General features: G+C 38.6%; 1 protein-coding gene across 1 annotated transcript in view; it reads left to right on the top strand.

Annotated features, from left to right (window-relative positions):
- Positions 1 to 22,523, top strand: part of LOC120634451 — a 43,742-nt gene that overhangs the window by 1,161 nt on the left and 20,058 nt on the right. Inside the window, exons 2-4 of the mRNA XM_039905029.1 lie at positions 10,951 to 11,775; positions 12,231 to 12,410; positions 21,375 to 21,526. Coding sequence (XP_039760963.1) covers positions 10,951 to 11,775; positions 12,231 to 12,410; positions 21,375 to 21,526 — 1,157 coding nt within the window. The remainder of the gene's footprint in view (positions 1 to 10,950; positions 11,776 to 12,230; positions 12,411 to 21,374; positions 21,527 to 22,523) is intronic.

Raw genomic sequence — 22,523 nt, 5'->3', positions numbered from 1 at the left:
ACCTGCTTGCATTCATATGCACATTTGAATATGTAATTATGAAGCTGTTTCATATTATTATACTTGTTGAGTTTCTTGCTAGTTTCTTATTGCATGAATATTATTTATGGACTGGTAGGAACTGGGACTTGTTGATTAAAAATGCTGTATGTATATGTATAATTTAATTTATGTTGTTATTTGAGATTCGATGATAATAATGATTCCCAAGAGTATAATTTATGATAATATTTCTACTCTATGGAATGTTTGACAATAATATATTTTGATTATTAGTAGGTAATGGAATTTGTAATAATTTAAATTAATATTTGAATGTCATAGATAACTAACTAACTAACTAACTCAACATAGGTAATTAAAATATAAAGAAGTGGAAATATATAATCTAGTTACAATTACATACAAAAATCCAAAAAGTGGCACATTTGTAAAAAATGTATACAATGCTTTATTAGCTTTTTTTTAAAAAATTATTTTTATTTATTCTTTAAAATATTTTTTTTTATAAATATAACCTAAAATTAACTATTTAAAACTAAATATTAAAATACTTTTTTTTGCATGTTTCATGCATATAAAAGGAACTAACAGGGTTTCTAAGCCAATGTGTTATCCCAGTGTTTATAATAATGAAAAATTTTAATTTCACAAGTTAGTTGTAAAAATATACATAACATCAGCTTTATTTACATTATAGGTTCAAAAGGGTCACAAAGTACTGGGACAACGGCAAAAAGGTTAAAAAAGAAAGGACCTTCATTATGAATATATTAAAGTAATAATTCACATGCATATTTGAATTTTCACATGTTATATGTAAATTGCACTTAGTTGATACGATTATGAATGGTGTTCTAGAACTCAGCCTACCATAGCAGCCTTATTTTTTTTTTTTGCAGTGTCCGTCTAAAAGTCCACAAAACAAGTATTCAACTGCATTACAATCCTCTTTGTATTATTTTAATAACCCAGTAACCTTAAGAATTATTTCCGTATTTTCTTCTTGCACTCGCACCATTTATTATCAGCCATGCTTTCCCTTTGTGAAAATAAGTAGGCCATGAGACAACAAAAGGATGCATTTTTCAGAGCTCTGCCTTTTGTTTCACACTTGAAAAGGAAATGCTGGATTCGTGGTTGATTAAATTAAAATAAAAACAAGCTAAACAAAAGTGTGCCCTATAAAACTATTGAGTTTCATTCTTATGTGTTTTCACTGCCCTTAATGAATCTGCTGAGTGAAATCTTTCCTTGTATACCACAGCTTACATTTGAGTTATCCAAAATGGTCTATGTATACCTATATAGGGGAAACCTACAAGTATAAAGAAACAAATTTGGCTCCATCCCTCTTACTCTCACGCAAAGGATGCGAAAATAAATAGATGAATCCTGGCGAATCTTATCAGTATAATCGGATACTTTAATCGAATTATTGCATTGTCATCGGTCTTTGACAGGTGTGCAAAATTTGAATGATATCTGGCCGTTCAAAATGGGTCAAAATCGCGCTCTAAGAAGTCGATTACAAACATACGAACAAACAAGTGAGGCTAGTATAAAGGGTGTAAAATGGTGGACAGGTAGATAGGCCAAAAATATTCAAATTCAAATCTTTTTTTGTGTGCTTGCATGGTAACAAATTTGATCTTATAATAAAACAAAACATGTTCCGTGCTACAATCTGCCATTCTACAGCAAGCAAATTCACATCTTAATGATAAAATTTTTTTTTAGGAATTCATTGGCAGTAGGTGTGTACTTACATGGTAACTAAGCTAGCATGTATGAGAGACTTTAAAAAGATTATAAAAATTGTAAAGTATAGTTTAAAGCGTCAACAGTTAGCACCTTATAAAAAATAAACTTTCATAAAAGTGAAACAATGAACTATTAAATGACATAATACCTTGTGATCATGTCAAAAAGAAAAGTACCTTGATTATGAATGTATTAAAGTAATAATTCACATGCATATCTGAATATTCACATATTATATGTAAATTGCAGTTAGATAATGATTACTCTGTTATGAATGTTGTTCTAGAACTCAGCCTATACTTTAAAAAGACTAAAGATTATAAAGTGTAGTTTAAAGCGTCAACAGTTAGCACCTTATAAAAAAGAAACTTTTATAAAAGTGAAACAACCATAAACAACTTAAAACAATGAACTATTAAGTGACATAATACCTTGTGGTCATGGAAACTCAGTCATGGCTCTTATTTATAATTTAATGCTCTGTTTACTCAGTGTTTATGCAACACTTAATATAACTAACCTGTTAATGCAGGCGACTTTGCATCGCTTTATGTGCATTGATAAGGGCCTGCGCACACCGAAGACGGAAGGGCAGAGCATATTTATCTTTATACAACGTTAACACGCACGTAACACACGCGTACCCGGCTAAGTTTGTTATGGGCTCTTCTAAGACCAGGGCGCGTTTGGAACTGTCGTAGCTTTAGGGTTAAGTTGGCGAACGAAGTTATCACCATCCCCTTACAATTATGTAAACATATTATATGTATGAACGCTTCATAATTGCATGTGATAGGCCTACATGAATAATGAAATTTGAATTTGTAACCCTATATTATATCGGGGATTAGTAATATTGAATAGACTGTAGTTTTGACAAGGTACAGATTTTAATGTTTAGAGATTGATTGCATATAAACTGTCATTGACGTGCAGCAATTAAAAAAAAAAAACATAATGCCCCTAACGTTTGTGTTAACTGTACACCCAGCTTAGTTACTGTTGAAGCGGTGATAGCGCAGTGGATAGGAGCTCGACTTCACTTTCGGGGGGCGCAGTTCGTATCCCAGCACGCACCTCTAACTTAAAGTTATGTGCGTTTTAAGTAATTAAAAATATTACTTGGTAAAGGAAAACATCGTTAGGATACCTGCATGCCCAACATCTAAATTACAAATAATATTGGCTTGGCAGTTACCAATCACTTCTGTCGGATTCTGACAACTTCGCTTCTGGCACGCGCTAAAATAATCCTAAATTAATGTTAAAAAGATTACTATTTATTAAACCGACCAATATAATTAGGTAGTTAGTTACCTATTTAGCATATCAAAGTACTCGTAAAGGAAGATATATAATAACTATCGTATAATTAAAAAATTAAACATCCATATTTCGATGCCTAGTATTATAAAAATTATATATCTAAATATATAAAAATGTTATGTTGGTTTTTGTACGCTTCAAAAACACAAAAAAGTTCTGCAGCGATCGAGCTGAAATTTTAGCATGATATATAATACCACAATACGATATATAGTGCCACAGTGAAGCGTGGCAGGGTACAGCTAGTATATTATAAATTCGAAAGTTAATTTTTTTTTTTTTTTAATTCTAAAAATTACCCATACACATGGTAAATTGTAGAAAGCAGGGCATTCAAGGATCACGTCTAGCAACGTGCCGTGTGTCCATCAACTCGAGGCGTAGGTGTTAAGCTTATGTGCCTGTAATTACACCGACAACAACGCCCTTCAGACCGGAACACAGCATTGCAACAATGCTGCTTAGCGGCAGAACTAAAAATGGTGGTAGTACTTCCACGGACTAGTTCTGTCACTACTACTACTACTGCTACTAAAAATTAATCTTGTTAACAGATTTCGATAATAATTTGCAAAATAACAATGTATATAATCTCATAATACATCCTTGAGCAGTATGGGCATAGGACACTTTATCCCGGAAATGTAAAGAGTTCCCACAGGATTTTTTCAAAAAACCTTAATCCATCCAAACATAGCGGCCCTAAGCTAGTCTTTCTTTACATAGTATAAAACCAAGTCGCTTCCACTGTTTGTACGCTTTAATCTTTTAAACTATGCAACGGATTTTAATGCAGTTTTTAATCAATAGACAGAGTGTTTCTAGAGGAAGGTTTATTATATGTAGAAATAATAACATAATATATATTTGTAATTTTATGTCGTAACAAACATAATTTTCTTTGAAAACGCCTACATTGAAAACGCTGGCCAAACCTCACGAGATAATTAGATTGAATTAATGTATTGCGAACACCAAGCTGCTCCACACTAGTGTCTAATGTTCCTTATGTGCGAAGCCAGGGCGAGTGGCTAGTTAAAATATAAATAAAACAAAAACGGTCAAGACGACGAGGGAACATTACGTGTGAGGAAGGTCATTTCCATTAGCCTGTGACTCATAGTGCCGGTGGGATACTGTCATACTGCATAACAATGCTTTTACATGTACACGAATAGCTACACTGTGGCGTACATTATAAGATCTATATTGCTGTGTGAAATCGAAAAATGCATTGCGATAAAGTAATGGACGGAGAGCTACCAAATTTTTTTATTATACTGTCGAAGATTGGCTGAAGAGCAAGGGTGCATTCAAATTAACCGCCTAATGCCGATCGTTTAGGAACGCAGCTTTGTTAAATTATTTGTTTTCAATGTCTGCATCGCCAATTTCTGATAAGTTCAGAAAATTCGTATTATTAATCGCAAAATTAATTGTCCAATTTGAAGTTACATCATAGCGGTTGGCGCAGGTGGAGCGCGCTTGCATATAAAATGATTATTGAATTTTTTATCATACATATACCAACCAACTACTACTGGTTAGTGATGATGCAGTCAAAAATATTTGCGTATTAATTAAGTTTTTGTGTCCAATCAAAAAATATATAATTAGCTAAGTTGAACTCCAACCGACCATTCAGCACTCCGCCACTGCATTGTCTCCTGACGCTTTAAGTTTAGAGTGAACCGATGAGAACACACACTTACAAAAATAGAAAAAGTGCTTTGACGTTTGCACTAGGTTAGCCTGTGCCGCAAGCGTCGTCAGTTCCCTGGGACCATCTGTACCTAATCGGTTTCTGCGCGACTTGGTACCGGAACGTAAATCCCGTCACGTCTTTGTCGGTAAGGTAGTAACGAGCCACGGCAGAAGCCTCCCACCTAATCAGAGAAAAGAATTTTTAAATTCCCAGATTTCCCCTGCCAGGATTCAAACCCTCCCACTTAAATCCACAGCGCTCACCGCTGCTCCAGGGATGTACTCTTACTGTTGATTTGAAGGAACTCATATCACGGGTGTTAGGTAAAACTGAAGCCGGAAGGCCATTAAAGATCTTTGCGATGCGCATTAGAAAATATCATAGTTTGACAGTTGCAATGCAATCGTGCGGCGAATGGCGGTATGTTTGAATGTACCCTACGAGTCAAGTTAAAGCTTACTTAAACTAAAATGTTTGTTTAACGTCACTTTTAAAAAGTTTTTACAGTTTTTCAATTTTAAGTTTTGTGTTTTGGCGATGCTACTCTATCGAATCATCACCCTACTGATGTCCCACTGGTGGGAACAAATCTCCTCTCTCTTAGTAGAGGGGTATGGACCTTCGTCCCTCCACGCTGCCTCAGTGCAAATAAGTAGGTTTTGACGATTATTATCTCATATATAAAATGAGATATGAGATAAGTGATAATAATGACGTTTTAATTGTTCTCTTTATTATCATCATCATTTCAAACCATTACCGGCACACTACAGGGCACGGGGCTTCTACCACAATGACAAGGGGTAAAGGTTTCCATCACACTACCCAGTGCGGATTGGCGGACTCAACAAACCTTTGTGAACGGTATGGAGAACTGACAGGCATGCAGGTTTCCTCACGATGTTTTCATTCGTGGTTTAAGCAAGTTATATTTTAATTGCTTTAAACGGATATAACTTACAAGAGGTGTGCTGGTATTCGAACTCGGCCCCGCAATAGTGAAGTCGAATTCCTGACCACTGGGCTATCACCGCTTCTTCTTCTAAAATTGCTCTCGTACGTTCATTATTATCAAATTTTAATTGCATTGTTATAAAGTTTCAATAAACTGAATTCTAATAAGATTTTGTTATATTAATTCGGTGCGAAAAGAAACATTCTTTGAAATCGAGCGTGGTGCGGCAACGGTGTTAATAGCGATTCCGGTCATTCAATGTAGCGACATAATTTTTGACTAAAAATAGGAGATTTATTTGAATGTATAAAACTCCATTATTTTGCATGGGATTTAAAAATATGGCCTTTTTTGCCCGTTTTGCTTATAGATAACTTGCATCCTAAGGAAAAACTAACGTTTCCTGCGCTTGCTTTTTATATCTCGATTGATAGTTCTATATTAATAAGGTAGGCACGTAATCTCAAAATGAAGGAAATGACCGCTAAACAAACAATCAGTTTAATTTGTTTAGTAATTTATCGCCTCGCATTTCCATACCTACATCCTTTTGTTATGCTGCTTAAGCAGATAACGCTGGAAGTGTGTGATTACCACAGACTATTACCCACTCCACTAGCCGCGGTAATCACGTAATTAACTTCGACAGCTAACGCTTCTTAGTTAGAGGGAATGGAAAGTGCCCCCTCAACGTTCACATAAAGGGCGGTACTCACCGGCGGCATTCGTATGTGCGTTACGTATATGTTGCGCGAGCGTTTGTCAAACCGGAACGTTTAATCGCGAGCACAAGTTTAGGAATTTGTTTTTGCGTACACAGTGCACACGATACTGTTGTTTGTGACCTAAACAAATGCTCGTGCATTCTATCGCGATCTGAACATTCTTTCGCGAGCATAGCTTTAAGAACATACTCATTGTAATGTTCTGTTTATGTAAAAAAACATGCGCTCGCGCATTCGCGAACCATTCTCTTCTTAGGAAAAAACACTTTTCGCTCTTACACTTTAGGAATTCCGTTTATACTATCCAAACTGCAAAACAACCTTCTTTTCCGAGCTTTGCAAGTTTGGAATTCGTTGTTCAATTCTGTGTTCAGTTGGCTGACTACCTTCGCTTATAGCAGTACTATTCTAAAACTTCGCGGTGTATAAGTTTTTCCACGCAATTAAAAAAGAAACTCTAACACTGTTAAACTAATAATGTTTTAAACGACGGTATTTCGGGGACAAATACACTTATCACTAAATGGTTTATTCAAAATTAAAAAAAATGGTTAGAGTCCTTTAAAGATGCGACTTTATTAGACGTGAAAAATGACATTTGTCCTCTGTACCGCCGTGAAAGAATATCAGACAAAAAATTGTAAAACACAAAGTTGCTTGTGTAACGTGACGGTTGTGTAAAGAGGGTGTTACTTCAACAAAAACCAGTGATAAGAGAAACATATAACTATTGTATTCTTGTCGCCAACCCTACGCATCTTCACATTTTACAAGAGCCCGCATATCGTTAAATGGGAGAAGTGCTTTACTTTCGAGAGTAGATCGCAGGTCTCTCTGCTCGGAGGGATTTTTAACCTTCGTCGCAAACGAGTAGTGTGTCTCTAGTAGTAGAGCTATTTGTGACAGAGCTCATCCAGGAACTACTACCGCCATGCTTATTTTTACCGCAAAGCAGCGGTGTTGAAATTACAGGCACACGAGGTTTAACAATAAGCTGAAGCTGTGATAGCGCTAGCTCGATTTCACTTTCGGGGGGCCGAGTTTGAATCCCAGCACGCACGTCAATATTTTCTAAGTTATGTGTAGTAACAACAAGGGAAAAATAAAGGGATTCATTTGACATAGTAATAAAAAAAAAAACTATTATACCAAAAGCAATTTAGCAAAAGTCGTCAGTGTAAAGTGAACAAATTATACTCGCCATTAGAGTCACCCACGCACGTTTGTTGCGTATAATTGTTTAATCCAGAATGTAATTAGACGCAACTGTAGGGTCTTGTAAGTAAATACAATGATGGTAGAATGACTGCTGCCTTTGTGTACATCTTCTAGATATAATATCGACCCATCTCCGGTACTCCCACTAGAGGGCACGGGTCTCATCTCACAATGAGAATGGTTTAGGCCACGCAAGGGTCCACGTTGTTCAAGTTCGGGTTGGTGGCCTTCACACGCCTGTGAGAACATTATGGAGAACACTCAGGCATTTTTTCCCTCCGATGTTTTCCGCCACCGTTGGAGCAAGTGATGTTTAAATTACTGAACTAAAACGCGCAAAACTTAAAAAAGTTGAAGCGCGCAGAAGTCCTAACCACTCGGCTATCATCGCTTCTAGATATACAATATTATGAATTTATTTCTGCAATTTATGAATTTCTTTGTGACAAAGTTGTTTAGCAAAGTTTACGTCAAAGATATTATATATATTTTTTATCATTTCCCCTGCGAGAATAATGTCACCTGTCAAGTAGCGATGCAGAACGAGTCTTGAAGCTTCGAAGGTATGGAAGGAAAAGAAGGAACAATGATCGAATATTGATCACTAAGATAAGACTATTATCTAAAGATGAATTTTACGGTTAATACAAACTTGGAACTTTTTTTTGAGACCACAACCTATAATGCAATGTTAATAAGATCCATTTCACTCTGACGACATAGTGTTTTGATATTCGAAATCGACCTTCGTTTAGGAACGTACAAATCTTATTCTAAGGGTACCTACTGGCATAAAATGAATCAATCAATAACGGAAACGTGTGCCTACTTGTTGTTTCCTTCGTTTGTGTAGGTACACGCCGATTCTATTATTAGCCTTTAAATATCTAGACACAGCGCTGGGAAGGTTGACTGGTGAACGATTCATTGGTATAGTTCAATTCCCTGGCGAGTTTGATTTGTGACTTTAGATAACGGATCGTTCATTAGTCACGGCTTGATAAGTGCAGATAAATCAAAATATGTTACAAGAAGTAGGTACGGGGGTGTAGTGAGACGGCACGTGTAAGTATTTATTTTTGCGTCGAACGCGCGATGTACAACGTGTACAAATAATACTTCGGAGGCTGTAGAGGTAAATTATTTACTGTCTCTGAGACTTCTATGAAACGCTAATAGTTTTTGGATGAACCATTGCCATAGTTTCTACTGAAAGAAATCAGAAACAGCCCTAAGACATCAAATTCAAAAGTAAGATCAAGTGACACCTGTCACTTTCTTAGGTACGCGCCGCGTCGCGTTGGTACTATGCACTTGTCGATCTTTTATCTTCAATAGGGTTGTCATAAGTAAACACTTGGAATGTTTTGAATTTGTTTCAGTAGAAAAATAAATATGCTTCTTTTGATTTAATATTTTTACAGGGTGATTTCTTATGATATATAGCTATGCACCCTTCAACAGTTTTTCGTAATTCCTTTACACGTTGTATAAACTGCGCGTGACCTTGTCCTTCTGGACCTTAATTTATGTCTGGACATTTTTAGCTAGCTAGCTAGATTAGATATATACCTGAGTTTTCAAAAAATTTAAGATTCTTATTATTTATTAATTGAACTCTTTATTTGTACACCACTATGAAGATAGGAAAAAAAAACAATAGAAATACAATTATCGCTTAGTAGCGATCTCTGCCAGGCAACCTTTGGATTAGGACAAGATGGGCGAGAGCAGACTGGTGGTGTAAAATTATTATAAACCTACATTCAAATGAGTAAATACAAATACATAAACAAAATTGCACAAATAAGAAAAATATAATAAATAAATATAAAATAATAAACTAATATATGCTCAATCATACATATACACTAATATATACTCAAACTTCGGACCAAACGAAAGCCTGCTAAGTTGTGTCAATGATTATGAAGATGATGACGACATTTACGTCTGCCAGTTAGAGGCTCATATACATGAGCCCTAACCTGACTAGGCTATCTGCTTAGTAAAAACTTAATAATATGCCGTAAACAAAACCGGCTAAACTTGACCTAGCCTAATATCGCCCGGCTAGAACAATGCCAACCGGCCGAGTATCAAGTGCTCTTCGCGGCCTTATGTCAGCGACATGCATGTAATAGGATCATTTCCACTTTGCACATTCGTTTCAGCTAATGTATAAATTAATTTTCCTCATATATTTATTAAAAAAAAAAGTGTACCGACACGTAGTTGAAATACCATAGACACGTACGGAGCGATATGCTTTCTCCTTCGTAATATGCAAAGATCTAGAATGCGTTTCCAGCTGCCGTCTCTCATGATACCTATAATCGGGGTACCTTCGATCATCTTCACTACTTAACATCAGGTGCGATTGCAGTCAAGCGCTGGTATATATAAAAAAAAACTATTTATAAGTTGACCATCATAATCATAATATTATGGGCAACTGCTACCAATATACAATAAGAAACCTTCACACACTACGTTCACAAAAAAAAAAAACATATATCCCTACTTCCTTACTTCCCTATCCCTACTAATATTATAAATGTCAATGTAAGTTTGTTTGTTACGCTTTCACGCTAAAACTACTTAACCGATCCTCATTAAACTTTGTACACATATTCTTGGAAGTGTTAGAAGTAATATAGGATAGTTTTTATCCCGACATTAAGCTCGTTTCCTTTGGGAAAGGGGATGAAAGTGTTTGAAATTATAACCTTTTTAAATAATTATTTTTGTACTATAGAGGTTATAATATGTGTTTAATGTTGCCCAAACTTTGTGTAGATCTGATGAATGTGGTTGGAGATAGAGGACAGAACTCCTTAGCGGACAGCAGCAAACCCCTCATTTAAGTCTTAGCGATACTGAATACTTTAAATCTTTTAGAACTACAACTAAATTGAATACCACATCAGAAAAAAAATCAAACGCAGACGAAGTCGCGGGCAACAGCTAGTGAATACATATATTTTTTTTGGTTTATCTCGGAACTCTTGTCATTTATAAAACTATTTGAATTTTTTTATTTTCTGTATGAGACTTATAGGTATACTTCCTCAGTGGTCCCCATTTCATCAGGTTGAAGAAAATGTGACCACATGGAAGGAAATTGAGGGTACTCTTCAAATATTATAGGGAAATCTATAGCGATTGGAGTCATTTTTTTTAAACTATTTGTCCTTTTCACTGGGCTAACACCGCTTCACTTGAGTGTAATGTAACATAAATGTCTTTATTTCCAGTTCCGTCCGCCCCCCAAAACGTCACAGCAAACCGAGTGACAGCTACCGAAATACACTTATTATGGGCCCCGCCGATCACATACACGACACACGTCCGATCCAACCCCACAGAACCCATTGACAAACAGACATCCAAACCGGGATCGGAACCAAATCTGACAGTCATAGCCAAAGAGCAAACCCAAGCGGACGAACCCAAACATCCAATTTACCCAATCGACGACCATTTAATATTGGACACTCCGATAAACCAGGAAAGACCAAAAGATATTGACTACACATACAATTTATATAGGAATGACGAGCGTAAATATAACAATCAATTTTCGGAATCTGATATCTTGTATAGGAGTAAAAGAGAGGAACTATCTCAGCATGACAGATGGCGATATAACAACGAGTTTTCTAAAGCAGATAACTCTAGGAATAAAAGAGACACAAGATCTCATAGGCACAGGAAAAGAAGGCAGGATAGTGTCACCGAGAAAATACATTTCGAAAGAAGCAACGATGGCGTTGAGACGCATCAAGCGTTTGAATTGCCGATAGAAGTGGTCAAGAAATCCATGTCTACCCCTTTGAAGAAGGACATAACCCAGATTGCTTATGTTCTGTATTACGAAGAGGGAGTGTCTATGAAGAAGGGAGCCAGCGATTTCTTACTGATATCAGGAGTGCAGACGTCGGAACAGGTGAAAAGGAAGAACGTGTTTAGAAGTGATCTTGGTATACAGGATTATTTGAACGCGACAAAGAATTTGACGCTTTTGAACACGTCTGGTGCCCAGAGTTCGAAACTAGTGGGGTTCAGATTGAGGAATTTAAGTGAGTACATCTTGCTATTATATTACGGTTTTTTTCCATGGATAAAATGTATACTTGTAAAATGCAAACAATTTCTATGTTAAATATCACCAAGATAACAAGCTATCAAGGCATGCATAGGTAACCACTTATATTTATTTAAATTCCCTTAAGCTTTTCCGGGATGAATATGTCCAACTTCAGGATGTAAGGTACAAGTGTACCTCATTTCATCAAAATCGGTTCAACGGTTAAGTTTATTTTCGGTTTCACAGATAAGTATTAGAGACAGTAAATAATGTACCTCGGAAGCATGTGAAGTAATATTAGGGTACACGTTGTGTACTACAGTATACATAAAGCTTACGCAATGCGTTCGGGGACGATGACGCGAGTTCTATGATTTTTGGCAAAAAAATAGTGCTTAAGTCGCCTTAACAATTTTTCACTTCAATAACAATATTTTCCTTTTTCAGAACCATTCACCCCCTACAAGATCTGGGTGCGCGCGTTCTACAATTTTCCCCTAGAGGGGGTAATGTCATCTGACTTGCTTCAACGCCTGGGGCCCAATTCAGAGGCACTCTACGTATTGACTGACGTGAAACCGCCGTCAGCACCTGTCATACTTAATTTAACGTGCGAACAGCCTAATGGTGAGTTACCGATTAATATCTAGAATGAACGATTGAATACATTTTCATTGTACACTATAAATAATTGATATCTGCATATCGTAGTCTGTCATATTAGTATATGTTTTTATAATATGATTCTTAAAGTAATTCTGGACCTACTAATGCAAAAGTTTAAACAATGTGTTAAAACACTTTTGAAAGGTCGGTTACTATAAAATTGATGAATTTCTTAATGACAAGGTTGCTTGGAAGTACCATGCCCTATCGAGTGAGATATGAAAATGGATGTTAAATTATAAATGTAAGAAAAGAGCAACTTTTGAGTTTCTTGTCGGCTTTTAAAGTGGTAGAGTCACCACAAATCGACAGACTTGACGTTTCAAAAGTGCTTCTAGAATACTGTGCTATAGGTCTACTTCAAATAAATGGGTTTTGATTTCAGAGAGTTTAGTACAACAGAATTGGTACCATTATCTGCATCCATGTAAACAATCGAAACACAGTAAATATATAAGCTAAAGCAGTATGGAAACTAGATAACTGATTGTTAAAATAATTTCCCACGGATCCACTGGATTCAGTGGGGTAGGGTTGTCATTGTAATTTATGCAAAATTTTAAAATATTTTTATATCCATTGCTAGTCAGCAATGTAGGTCAGCAATATTTTTTTGACTTCCGTACACAAAGGATACCCTATAAAAATTACACTAGTATCCGTCTGTCCGTCTGTCCGTGTGTCTGCGGTCTGTATCTAATGATTGGTAACAGGTTGAAATTTCCTTCAAGTGTAGATGACGAACAACCAGACAGACATAGCTGCCCCAAACGGCAATAAAAGTGTGACTATTTTTGACGGCCAATTGGCGCAATAGGCAGCGAGGGCTGCTTTCTGAGTCCAAGGCCGTGGGTTCGATTCCCACAACTGCAAAATGTTTCTGTGATGAACATGAATGTTTTTCAGTGTCTGGATGTTTATCTGTATTTTATAAGTATTTAAGTATATTATTCATCAGTCACCAAAGTAAGCTTAGCTTCAAGTTACGCTTACTTTGGGGCTATATCGCGATGTATGTATTGTCTCAGTATATTCATTTATTTATATTCATTTTATTTATTTTTTATTAATACTGGGGTCAGACCTTTAAAAAATTATATTGGAGTTTAATAAACGACATATTCGGTTTTCAAACAATTCTACGCAAAACACTGTGGCATTTTTAAAATAATAGCTTTGGGGCTTAGCCGGTGTGCACATCTATGTGGGTGTGCTGAACGTTTTTTCGTAGTTTCCCTACAGCTTTAATATATTTTGTTGAAGATTCACGATACCTAAATTGATTAAGTAAATTAACAAATACTTTTGCGAGACCTTGTATCAAACAGTTGATTATTATAATAAGGAAGTTATGTTTTAATAGTTGATAAGGTAGATATATTGGTTATTTGTATGAAAAATATAAGTTAGTTGCGAGACCTAATCTCCGATAAGTCTATTTAGAGTATATTTTATTAGTAATAAATATAGACGATTTATAGCTGTAAAATTAAACATAAGATTTATTTAAATTAAGCGGTCGATGCTTCCCCGTCACCAACCATACTGAAGCTGACCAAATTGTAAACAACCGCTTCACTCTTTATGTATCACTATCTCTGTCTACTAATATTGCTATCTCTTTTACCTGTATTTGCATCCTTGTCTCATACTCTAATAAAGATACCGATATGCGCGCGCTTCTGTGAGCATAAAACCCCGCCTCACGCGGTCAAATCACGCACTTCACTCGCTGACTCTGAAGCGAACGCATCTCCGGTAAAACGACTACACCTTGTTGTTTTATTTCACTACTGTGGATTGGACTCGTCTACGATCCTCCACAGTGCATGGTCCTTCGAGCCGGATCCAAGAAACCGGCAAACTAAGAAAAGGAGACGAGCTCAAGTCAGTGAACATTTCTGCGAAGCAAGACTGAAAGGAATCAACCTATCGCTGCGGAACGGGTTCCGCGGGCTTGGAAGATCGTTCAAGTCAGGCTGCAGACCGAAGTCAACGTACAAGAAGTCTGTCTAGCAACGGAAAAGGCATCAACCCTTCGCTGCGGGTGCATTGAGGCGAAGCTCTGCATAGCTGCCGAAGACCGCGAAGCCTGTGGGGAAGATCGTTTCTCGCGCTACAGACACAAGAAGTCCCACCTACAACGCATTGGCAAAAAGGAATCCACCATCGCTGCGGGTGCATTGAAGCGAAGCTCTGGAGTAGCTGCTGAAGACCGCGAGGCTGTTGGGAAGATCGTTTTGCCGCGCTGCAGAGAAGACCTACAAGAAGTCTTACCTTCAACATACGAAGAGGAATCCACCATCGCTGCGGGTGCATTGAGGCGAAGCTCTGCATAGCTGCCGAAGACCGCGAGGCCTGTTGGGAAGATCGCTTCGCAACGTAGAAGAGAAGACTCAAAGCGGTTTACCGCGCCTCATCTGTTCACCACCTAACGGTGTCAAACGGTGAACAGTGAGTTAACGCCTAACGGCGGGAGCAGTATACCAGACGGTACTGCCAGCTTGCCTTAACGGGCAGTAAGTCTGTAACAGTCTGATCGCGCCGGTACGGTTCGCGTGGGATAGCGCCCTCCTGGAAGGCACGCACGACGGTATCGGGCGTTCCCCCCGGTACCCGAGCGCGCGATTCTCACGCGTTACCCTCTGTCGGGCGATTCCTCACCACCCTACCTTTATTTCCATCCCTGTCAGAGTGTGTTCTTCCTTTGGGACCCTCTGCCAGGACTGATAGGGCGTTAGGGCTGTTAGGGTCAAGAAGACTGAAGACCTGCGCCAAGATGAGTACCATCGAAACGCGAAGCAAGAAGTCACAACCGAAGGAAAAGGAAGTCGGAAGCGACGAATCGGGAGATTCGTCTAGAACAGGCGAAACGTCAGGTACAGAGCGAACCACCTGTACAGAACAAACAACTAGCACCAATCAAACTACGACCACAACAGACTCAAGCAGCACAGCGAAAAACACACCACAAGACGTGCATAGAAAAGCGACGGGATCACGGACATCGCAGAGCAAACGTGCAGAACTAGAAGCCCGTTTAGAACTCCAGCACAGAGAAAAAGAACAGGCGGACGCCGCAGCTGCACTCGCTCGTACTAAATTGGAGCTATTGCAACTAGCACAGAACTCCGACCAAGAACCGGACGCTGAAAACGACCTAGTCAACGATTGGATAGACAAAACTCCGCCGCCACAAGATACCGAATTTAACCGCAGTATGAACATCCTATCAAACCTAGTAGCAAAGGCAGTTCAACAAACCAACAGTAGTCACGAACACAGAACGGATACCGCACCAAAGAAACCACCAATATATATTAACGATCTGTACCTATTTGACGGAGATCCCATCAACTGGATACCATTCATCAGCCACTACAAGGACACGGCATCATTTTTTAGTGACATCGAAAACACCGCTCGCATCAGGAAGTCCCTCAAAGGACTTGCAAGACAAACAGTAAAATCTCTTCTATACACCAGCACGAACCCAGAAATAATATTAACAGAATTAGAAAGAAGATTCGGACAACCTTCATATATAATAAAAAGCGAAATCGCAGAACTCGACAAATTGCCCAAAATGACTGAAGACATTAAGGGCATAGGCACATTTGCTAGCGCAGTATTTAACAGCGTAAATACAATAAAACAATTAGACCGAAAGGAATATCTTTACTCTACCGATATATCGGATAGAATCGTGGGAAAAATGAGCACCATAGTAAGATTTCGATGGCAAGAATACAAATGCCACCGGACAAAGGAACCCATACTCAGTGTGCTGTCTGAGTTTTTAAATATGATATCGGATCAATTTGATGAGCCCGGTTTACGTCTCAAACAGAAGGTTAAAATAGAAAATAACAAATCACGACCAATAAGAAGAGCCAGAGTTAATACGGCAAATCACGAATCAACCTACGAAAGTGACGAAGATTCAAACTACGACAGCGAGTTCGAAGAAGAAATGAGAATCGTCCTTACCGCCTCGGCAATAGAAGAAGAAAGATGTCCCCTATGCGAACAATCACACGATATTATCAAATGCGACAAATTCACAAAGGAACCCACCAAAGAACGTTGGGAAATAGTCAAAAGACTAAAGATGTGTTTCAAATGTCTCAAAACGAATCACAGACACTTTCAATGCAAAACTCAACCTTGTGGCAAGGATGGTTGCATCAGAAAGCATCATGAGCTACTGCATCAAGAAAGATTAAAACCAGACTCTAATAAGATAGTTTCAGTAAATCACATAGGCACTTCAAAAGCCTACTTAAAAATAGTACCTGTAGAGCTGTGCGGACCAAATGGCACTGAGACCGTCATGGCCTTACTAGATGAGGGGTCAACAGTCACTCTGCTGGTAGACAAAGTCGCCCACCACATAGGAGCCTCCGGACCTGCAAAGAGCCTAGTTATCGAAGGCATAAGCGGTCATCAAATGAAAACGGAAGAATCAAGACATATTAAAATTCGTATCAAAGGTTTATTCTCAAGGACATATGAAGATCTTCAGGCACATACAATCGGACAACTCAACCTTATAGCACAATCCGTAAAGAAAGAAGACATAGAAGATTGCCCCCATCTTAAAGATATAGAAGATCAGCTGATATACGATGGAACGCCACCATCACTGTTAATAGGCCAAGACAACTGGCACTTAATAGTTACAAGAGACTTGAAGACTGGTAGCGCATCAAAGCCCGTGGCATCCCTAACCAGCCTAGGATGGATACTTCACGGCTTGAAGACTGAAACCTCAAAACCCGTCCTCTTCATAAATCACATTCATGAAAAAGAAACTGAAGACATAGATAAACTAATTAAAAACCATTTCAGTCTCGACTCGTTGGGAATAACAGAAAGAAAACCACTAAAAGATCCCGAACAACGAGCCATGGCAATTTTAGAAAAAACAACTCATAGATTGCCCGAAGGAAGATTCGAATGCGGATTACTATGGAAATCCGACGATGAAACTATGCCACAAAATAGAAACAGTGCCTTACGCCGCCTACAAGGCATAGAAAGAAAACTAAATAAAAATGAAGACTTCAAATTAAAATATACTCACCAAATACAAAATCTAATATCCAATGGATATGCCGAACTAGCCACCACAAAACCCACCTCGCCAAGAACCTGGTACCTGCCACATTTCGCAGTAATACATCCACAAAAGGAAAAATTAAGAGTCGTGTTCGACGCCGCCGAACGCACAAATGGCAAAAGTCTAAACGATGCCTATCCGGTCCTGATTTACTACAATCCCTCTTCGGCGTGCTGATAAGGTTCCGCCAAGGCCCGGTAGCCGTCGCAGCCGACATCAAGGAAATGTTTCTCAGAATCGTAATACGAGAAGAAGACAGAGACAGCTTACGATTCCTCTGGAAAGAGAACGAAACAGACGCAGAACCTAAAGAATACAGAATGCAGTCGCTAATATTCGGAGCAACGTCATCACCCTGTTCAGCTATATACGTTAAGAATCGAAATGCTCAAGACTTCCAAGAAAAATATCCCGAGGCTGTGAATGCCATTCAACGTTGTCATTATATGGACGACTATTTACAAAGCTTCCCAACAGTCGAAGAAGCAAAAAGAACAAGTAAAGAAGTGGACCTCATACACAAAAGTAGAGGTTTCGAACTAAGAGGATGGACATCGAATTATCCATCCACTATTAACACAATGGAAATCAACCATCCCGACCACATTAATTTGGGAGACCACGATAAATATGGGAAGACATTGGGCATGATATGGCAAACCAACAACGACGCATTACGATTTACTGTCAGCCTTCGCAACACGCCCGATGACGTCACTAGAGAAACGAGACCACCAACCAAACGCGAAGTCGCAAGCGCTGTCATGTCAGTATTCGACCCGCTAGGTTTAGCCACTCCAGTTTTAATACAAGGAAAAACACTTATACAGCAACTATGGCGCACCGGAATAAATTGGGACGACCACATACCCGACACGCTTAGAGACCATTGGTCAAAATGGCTCAACAACCTAGCATGTCTAAAGGATCTAAACATTCCACGATGTACAGATTCCTGTAACGAGGGGGAACTACATACCTTCGTAGACGCCAGTGAAACCATCTATGCCGCTGCAACATACTGGAAAACTACTATGAACAACCAGGTCAGCATAAAACTAATAGCAGCAAAAGCCAAGGTGGCCCCACTCAAACCTACCTCTATACCACGATTAGAATTACAAGCCGCAGTGCTTGGCTGCCGTCTAGCAAACAGCATTCACCAAGAAATGGACACCAATATTAAGAAGAAGTATTACTGGTCAGACTCTCGAACGGTATTAGCATGGATCAAATCCGACCCACGCACGTTCAAAACCTTCGTCGCACACAGACTAGCTGAAATAGAAGAACTCTCAAAAACATCAGAATGGAGATACGTACCCACTAAACAAAACGTAGCTGACGACGCAACTAGATCGGCACCCCGAAATTTCGACAGCAACCATCGATGGTTCAACGGTCCAGAATTCCTAAAACTTGACTGCAACGAATGGCCTCAAGATCACAGTGATCGCTCACTACAAGTTACGGGCGAAGAAAAAACACAGACAGTAGCCACGGCGCGTCTCGTTCAACCACCTATACCAGACGTCAGTCGTTTCTCATCATGGACACGTTACCTACGAGCCTCAGCACGCTTCATACAAAGCGTCGAAGTTTTTAAAACATTACTAAATAAACCCGACAAAGTCACCGCCACTAAACGAATCGTCAAGGATAAAGCCTGGAAACCGTATAAAAAACAGATGACTCAACAAACACCCACGAATCAAGAACCAACTATAAAAACCGTGAACAAACTAATACCATTATCAAGAAAATACATCAAGCAAGCTGAAACAATGTTGATACAACGAATTCAAAATGACAGTTTTAAGAATGAAATTCAAAACCTTAAAGATCACAAGAAGTTCGCCAAAGGATCCCGCCTAAGAAGACTCACCGCCGTTATAGAAGATGATATAATGCATCTCGAAACTCGCCTATCCGCTGCCAACAACATAGCGATTTCCTACAAAAAACCCATAATACTCGATGGAAAACACCCGATTACACGACTAATCGTGAACCATTACCATCAAGAATACAATCACGGTAATCACAACACGATTATGAACGAGATTCGACAGAAATACTATGTGATATCCCTTCGAAACACCGTCAAAAGTATAGCAAGAGAATGCCAATGGTGTAGAATACACAAAGCCGTTCCTATCACAACACCTTTGGGAGACTTACCGGTGGAACGCCTGCAACACAAACAATACCCGTTCACCTGCACTGCTGTAGATTATTTCGGACCAATAACCATAAAAATTGGCAGAAAAACAGATAAACGCTGGGTGGCTTTATATACATGCCTCACAACGCGAGCAGTTCATCTGGAGATTGCTACATCCTTATCAGCAGATAACATGATACTCACACTGCGAAGAATGATAGCACGTCGAGGGACACCTAAAACGATGTTTAGCGACAATGGAACAAATTTCATCGGAGCAAATAAAGAAATCAAGACAGCGTTTGAAAAAATGATAGATAAATCCAAAGAAAAAGGAATTCAATGGAAATTCATACCTCCAGGAGCTCCACACATGGGAGGAGCATGGGAGAGACTAGTGCGATCAGTTAAAACCGCACTAACCGCAACCCTTAATACACGACATCCTCAAGAAGAAATATTACATACATTACTTCTAGAAGCAGAACACCTCATAAATTCAAGACCTATAACAGAGGTATCCCTAGATCCAGATGACCAAGAAGGTTTAACTCCAAACCACTTTCTGATTGGAAGATCAAGCGGGCACCTTCGCATGGGAGATTTCACGGACGACGAACTCATCGGCCCCCCAACATGGAAAACATTACAACGCCTCACCGATCACTTCTGGAAACGCTGGCTCAATGAATATCTACCCACGATAACACCGCGATACAACAACAATCAAAATGGATTCATTAACCCAACCATCGGCGACATTGTAATAATAATCGATAATTCTCTTCCCCGAGGCACCTGGCCAAGAGGTGAAATCATCAAAACCTACCCCGGACCAGACGGAAAAACACGTATAGTAGACGTGCGCACTACCGCCGGAATACTAAAGCGACCGGTTTCCCGCCTAGTGAAAATCGCGCAATCTTCTTCCTCAACATGAAGTGCTCCAGATGTTATCTTCGCACGGAGGGGAGACTGTTGAAGATTCACGATACCTAAATTGATTAAGTAAATTAACAAATACTTTTGCGAGACCTTGTATCAAACAGTTGATTATTATAATAAGGAAGTTATGTTTTAATAGTTGATAAGGTAGATATATTGGTTATTTGTATGAAAAATATAAGTTAGTTGCGAGACCTAATCTCCGATAAGTCTATTTAGAGTATATTTTATTAGTAATAAATATAGACGATTTATAGCTGTAAAATTAAACATAAGATTTATTTAAATTAAGCGGTCGATGCTTCCCCGTCACCAACCATACTGAAGCTGACCAAATTGTAAACAACCGCTTCACTCTTTATGTATCACTATCTCTGTCTACTAATATTGCTATCTCTTTTACCTGTATTTGCATCCTTGTCTCATACTCTAATAAAGATACCGATATGCGCGCGCTTCTGTGAGCATAAAACCCCGCCTCACGCGGTCAAATCACGCACTTCACTCGCTGACTCTGAAGCGAACGCATCTCCGGTAAAACGACTACACCTTGTTGTTTTATTTCACTACTGTGGATTGGACTCGTCTACGATCCTCCACATATTTACTGTCACTCTTACTGTGAGTCGACTTTGTTGCTACTATGAATTTTCTTACTTGACTGCAAGTTAAAGAATAAACAATTTTTTCAAAGGTGTCCTTTACTTGCAATGGCATCAACCCCGCGAGTACGATAATTCTCTGGACCAGTACGTTGTCACATTGAGGAAGATACCTGAAGAGCAACCTAGGACGAGACTCACCTTGCCTACAAATAAAGATGATATTGAAACGACTATCAGTGTGGTGAGTATCTTAGAAGCAGCATGTTCTATTTTAAATGGATTGAAGCGGCAGTGATTCGCATATACAAATATTATGCATCTATTTTTTATTATCTTTTTGTAATATAGAAATAATGTACCACTACAAAAAAGTATGAGCTTTGATAATTGTTACCGATCATTCATTGTAAAGGTGAACATCTCCTGAGGATGCTCCGGTTTCGGAGCGAAACATGCGTAGAGGGTTCATTGCCGAAGATCTGTTTGGTGTGGAGTATAAGGATTGTAGAAATTATAAATTACACCATACAGATAGGAAATTAAAGCTTAATTTTGATAATATATCATGGATTTCCGCAAATTAACGCCTGCTTCTATCCAATATGAGCTTTGATGCCTGAACTAAAAATGATTATTTTTATTTTATTATTAAACAAATTATTATTATTATTTTATCATTAACCATCTTTCATATTTTATAATATAAAAAAATTAATCTTAAAAGTGTGAATTTTTGATGTTGGAAAAGGGCAACTGCTTAGTTTCTTGCCGGCTTCTTCTCAGTAGAATTTGTCTTACGTTACCGATGGTGGAGTCACTACAAACAGACAGACTTGAGGTTTCAAAAGTGCTCATAAAACTAGGCCTACTTGAAATAAATGAATTTTGAGTTATTAGTATTAACAATTACGAAAGAATAATGACGTGTGGTGACGGCAGATCAGAATATAGTTGTCACCACGCCGTCCCATCCCGCGGGGTTTTTTACAAACGACTATGGGAACATAATAGAGAAGGGATAGTAGCGTACTCTCTGCTATTACTATGATCTACTTTGATTACCAATCAGTCTGTGTAGCGTGGTGATTATAGACAGACCCTCCCGTTGGGAGGGGCGTTTAGTCCAGCAGAGTCACCATACGAAATGTATCAGCTGTTCTGCTGTTCACAGACGTTTATTATTCCAGTTATGGGTATAATATGGGTTTAATGTTATCCATTAACGCGGCATCATACCG

Source organism: Pararge aegeria, chromosome 24, assembly GCF_905163445.1.
Source record: "Pararge aegeria chromosome 24, ilParAegt1.1, whole genome shotgun sequence".
Classification (NCBI taxonomy): Eukaryota; Metazoa; Arthropoda; class Insecta; order Lepidoptera; family Nymphalidae; genus Pararge; species Pararge aegeria.
The sequence above is the reverse complement of the archived record's forward strand: the minus strand, read 5'-3'. Positions and strand labels throughout refer to the sequence as shown.